General features: G+C 40.0%; 1 protein-coding gene across 2 annotated transcripts in view; it reads left to right on the top strand.

Moving 5' to 3' along the window:
* LOC133545432 (zinc finger protein 37 homolog) overlaps positions 1-3,611 on the top strand; it is a 24,303-nt gene extending 20,692 nt beyond the window's left edge. Inside the window, exon 3 of one of the 2 annotated variants that reach the window (XR_009804828.1) lies at positions 1,797-3,597. Coding sequence is in view for 1 of the 2 variants with exons in the window: in XM_061891030.1 (XP_061747014.1) it covers positions 1,797-2,659 (863 nt within the window). In the remaining variant the exon portion in view is untranslated. Of the gene's footprint in view, positions 1-1,796 lie in introns of both variants that reach the window. The other variant, XM_061891030.1, reaches the window with a different exon arrangement.
* The last annotated feature ends 1,224 nt before the right edge of the window (positions 3,612-4,835 follow it).

The raw sequence follows: 4,835 nt of genomic DNA, 5'->3' as shown, positions 1-4,835 counted from the left end.
AAAAAACAAAACAAAACAAAACAAAAAACATATATATATACACACACACCGTATTTCCTTGAATTGCCGCCGGGTATAAAGTATGCGCCTGCTTTGAATTACCGCCGGGTCAAACCCGTGACATCACGAGTGACACTTCCCATGTCATCATTTTCAAAATGGAGGAGGCTGATTTCAATACCGGTAATTTGAAATCGCATAAAGGGAGGAAGATTAAGAGCTATTCAGTAGGATTTAAGTTCCAAGCTATTGAATACCGGTATGCTAAAAAGAACAGTAAGCAGTTATGTTTTATTAATATACCGTAGCTGCATGTGTCAAATATGACTCATTAAATGACTCCCGCCTCCCGGTGGTAGAGGGTGCTAATGATCCTTCTTGCGACTACTCGGCTGCAGAAGAAGTGACAACGAGTGACGTGATATGTGCTGGGAACGGATATGATGCGAGTGGTGCACGACGGACCTTTTAGGATGTAACACCACAACTTTTATGCTAGCTATGTAAACAACCGGGCTGAAATAAAGCATGTTCCAGTTGTAAATACACAGTGTATTATTTATACAATAACACTTCCTGGTGGCAGCGGTGGGATAAAGAGATCACCCACGGAGCAGAACGGGAGGGGGAGGTTCCCGAAGATAATTCTGTCGTCGCCCGCACGTGAGGAGCCGAGCTAACTGATAGCAGCGGTCTGATAGCAGTTTTCTAAACTGGACTTTCAGTCGAAGCAGGAGGTAATAAAAGAAAGATCTCCATCGAGATAGAGAGACTTTTAAAACTCAAGAAAGATAAGGAAGACTTCTATAAATGAGTTATCGATGCTTTTGATCAGAAGGAGCTGGCATGGACTTAATTTAAAAGTAAAGGTAAGACCATAATAAAGTTTTTTTTATTAAATGTGCTTTTCATGTTGTATCCTTACATCACACTCAAATTTTTACTGCATGCCTTTGGTAAGTGCCGGAGTGAGAAGAGGTTTTAAAATAATTAGCGCATGCTTACCTTTACCGCATGCCTTTGGTAAGCGCCGGTGTGAGAAGAGGTTTTAAATTAATTAGCGCCCGGGTGGCGATTCAAGGAAATAACGGTAAATATATACACACATACTTTTTTTTAATTCATTTTGGCCAAAGGGTGCACATTTCAATTTCTTACATCCACTTTTTATTACATATGTTGACCAGAAGGGGAGCACTTTTAAAACCGACACACAGTCAATTTGAAAAATTCTTCCTTTTTGGGACCACCCTAAGTTTGATAGATTTCACTACCAGGGGTGCAAATGAGACATTGGGACCATGATTTATGTCCCAACTTGTTCACACCTGCTCATATGGAAGCTACTTTTCCTTGTTGGTGTCTCAAGAAGGGTAGAAATACAAGAATAAATAAATAAATGCATACAGTGTAGTGCGGGGACCCCTCGAGGTAGTTGTAAGGTGTCCTTAGCTAAATGACAGATAGTTAACAGCAATGGACCCTCACTGGGTCCATTTCTACACCCTCAGTTACATTGACATTGATATTATACATGTGGGCCAATAGATAGAAATGCTGTTAAATGTAGCTTTGATGTGGCAAACTACTTTTGCAGTGTAGCGTGTAGTGTAGTTTGCTACAATTCTCTGAGGATAGCTTAGCTACATTTATTTGAGAGTAACTTGTAGCTTAGCTTACTACATGTTCCAGGTCGCTTACCCATCAATGTTTATTTGGCCTAGCTCACATGTGAATAGTTTGAATACTGCAAAGTGCAGTACAGTAACACCTCATTTGTGTTTTATGTTCTGCAGACGTCCAGCAGGTGTCAGTAGAGAGTCATGAAGAGATTCCCTCCAAGCAGCAGGAGTGGCACTCCAGTGTGGGACAGAAGGAGCTACAGGCCCCCTCCCACATTAAAGAGGAAGAGGAGGAACTGGTGGAGCAGCTTCAAAGGTTGGAGGAGGCTAATGATGAAGATGAAGCTCAGTCCTTACAGCTTCATCACAGTCAAAGTGAGGAGAACAGAGGGGCGGAGCTTGTAAGTCAACACATCACAGAAGCTGATGGAGAGCATTGTGAAGATATAAAGTCAGAACCAGACAGCATCTTTGCTCCACTGTCAGATATGGACCATATGATGTCGGACTCTTCTGATCACAGTGACCACATCCAAAAACCTTTGGAGAGTAAAAATGACTCTAAAGGTGATACAAGACATCACACTAACAACAAACACTTTGACTGCTCTGAATGTGGGAAATCATTTAGACACAAGAGTAATTTTACAGTACACATGACAATACATACCGGAGAAAAACCTTTTACTTGCTCTGTTTGTAAGAAGAGTTTCTCCACAAAGCAACACATGACCAGACACATGAGAACACATACTGGAGAGAAACCTTTTACTTTCTCTGTTTGTCAGAAGATTTTCTCCGGAAAGCGCAACATGACCACACACATGAGTACACGTACTGGAGAGAAACCTTTTACTTGCTCTGTTTGTAAGAAGACTTTCCCCAGAAAGCTTGACATGACCAAACACATGAGAATACATACCAGAGAGAAACCTTTCACCTGCTCTGTTTGTAATAAGAGTTTCTCCATAAAGCTTGCCATGACCACACACATGAGAACACATACTGGAGAAACCTTTTACTTGCTCTTTTTGTAGGAAGAGTTTCTCCAGAAAGCCAGACATGACCACACACATGAGAATACATACTGGAGAGAAACCTTTTACTTGCTCTGTGTGTAAGAACAGTTTCTCCAGAAAGCTTGACATGACCACACACATGAGAACACATTCTGGAGAGAAACCTTTTTGTTGCTCTGTTTGTAAGAAGAGTTTCTCCAGAAAGCGTAACATGACCACTCACATGAGAATACATACTGGAGAGAAACCTTTTACTTGCTCTGTTTGCAAGAAGACTTTCTCCAGAAAGCTTGACATTACCAGACACATGAGTAGACATACCGGAGAGAAACCTTTTGCTTGCTCAGCTTGTGCTAAACGATTCAACACTAAATATGAAATTATATCACATATGAGAACACACACTGGAGAGAAACCGATTAGTTGCACTGTGTGTGTTAAAAGGTTCAGGTTTAAGAATCAGGTCAGTAAACACAAGTGTGTAACAGTCATGGAAGCTGTAGGGATTTAAAAACACTCAAACCGTGATTGTGCTAAATGTACTTTAAAATAACAGCATGTTTAATATGAATGTATATTTGATGTTGTATGTAGTGCTTCTCATCTTCTAGTGTTATATTTTGTCCTGGAATTACTTTTTAATGTATGTGCATTTATTGAATATCATATATGTAGTTACTATTTATTTATATTTTCTCATTGTTAATGTGAGAACTATTATTTTCCCTTGTTTTTTTTCCCATTGCATTTTTATTGATGTTATTATCCAATTATAAGTATGAATGAATACAATTGTTAACAAAATGTGGACTCTGGTAGATTAGCAGCATTGTTACATCATGGATGTTAACTACTGCAAAACGTCAACAAAGAATAAAAAGGCTGAAGTTAGCAACACATCACTGAACTTTAGAGCCATCGTGAGTGGAGTTGGTTGTTTTTATTGCTGCATTTGTACTTATTTCACCTCACATCTTCACTTTTAATCCTAAAGTCTTCTTCAAATTCAATATTGTTGTAGGCTCATAAGATTCATGTTCATGATGTATGTAGGCCGTGGAAAGGGTTGTTGTCCCTTGTGGATCCATTTGTTCACTTGCACGATTACATCTTCCTCCTCCTCCTCATCATCATCATCATCAGACGTAACCGATCCACTACTGGACGAAACCTCAGCATTAATGTTTTAATATAAGTGTCACTTCATTATTTCTTGATAATAAGACTAAAAATACAGATTTAAGCACTGTATTATAGTGCCTCTTGTAATAGTATAACTTGCCACCTTGAGAAGTGGGGGCGATCATGAGCCATCATGTTGCTATCATGTTTTGTCAGCATTTGTGTTTACTTTTTTGTCAGATCCAAGTTTTATTGCTCTGCTGAATAAGTGAATTACTACGGCTGCCTATGTATATATATATATATATATATATATATATATATATATATATATATATATATATATATATGTATATATATATATATGTATACACACACACACACACACACATTCCCATCCTCACCTATGGTCATGAGCTTTAGGTTACGACCGAAAGGATAAGATCACGGGTACAAGCGGCCCAAATGAGTTTCCTCCGCCGGGTGGCGGTTCTCTCCCTTCGAGATAGGGTGAGAAGCTCTGTCATCCGGGAGGAGCTCAAAATACAGCCGCTGCTCCTCCAAATGGAGAGGAGCCAGATGAGGTGGTTCGGGCATCTGGCCAGGATGCCACCCGAACGTGTCCCTAGGGAGGTGTTTCGGGCACGTCCAACCGGTAGGAGGCCAAGGGGAAGACCCAGGACACGTTGGGAAGACTGTCTCCCGGCTGGCCTGGGAACGCGTCAGGATCCCCCGGGAAGAGCTGGACAAAGTGGCTGGGGGGAGGGAAGTCTGGGCTTCCCTGCTTGGACTGCTGCTCCCGCGACCCAACTTTGGATAAGCGTAAGATGAGGGATGGATTCTGCTTTCATGGATAAATGTTTGCCTTTTAAACATTGTTTTAACATTATCTGATTTTTTTACAGACTTTAAACAAGTCACTAACAAGCTAAGCTAACTACAGAGCTAAGCTAACAAACAAATGAAACAATTTCATCCTTGAATAAATAATGAAATATGTATTTTATCTGACATTAATATTTACAAACTGGAGGAAAAATAATAACACTTCCTTTTTTTTCTGCGTCAATGT

This window comes from Nerophis ophidion, linkage group LG28 (genome assembly GCF_033978795.1).
Source record: "Nerophis ophidion isolate RoL-2023_Sa linkage group LG28, RoL_Noph_v1.0, whole genome shotgun sequence".
NCBI lineage: Eukaryota > Metazoa > Chordata > Actinopteri > Syngnathiformes > Syngnathidae > Nerophis > Nerophis ophidion.
Note: the sequence above shows the minus strand (reverse complement) of the source record. Positions and strands in the feature narration are given on the sequence as shown.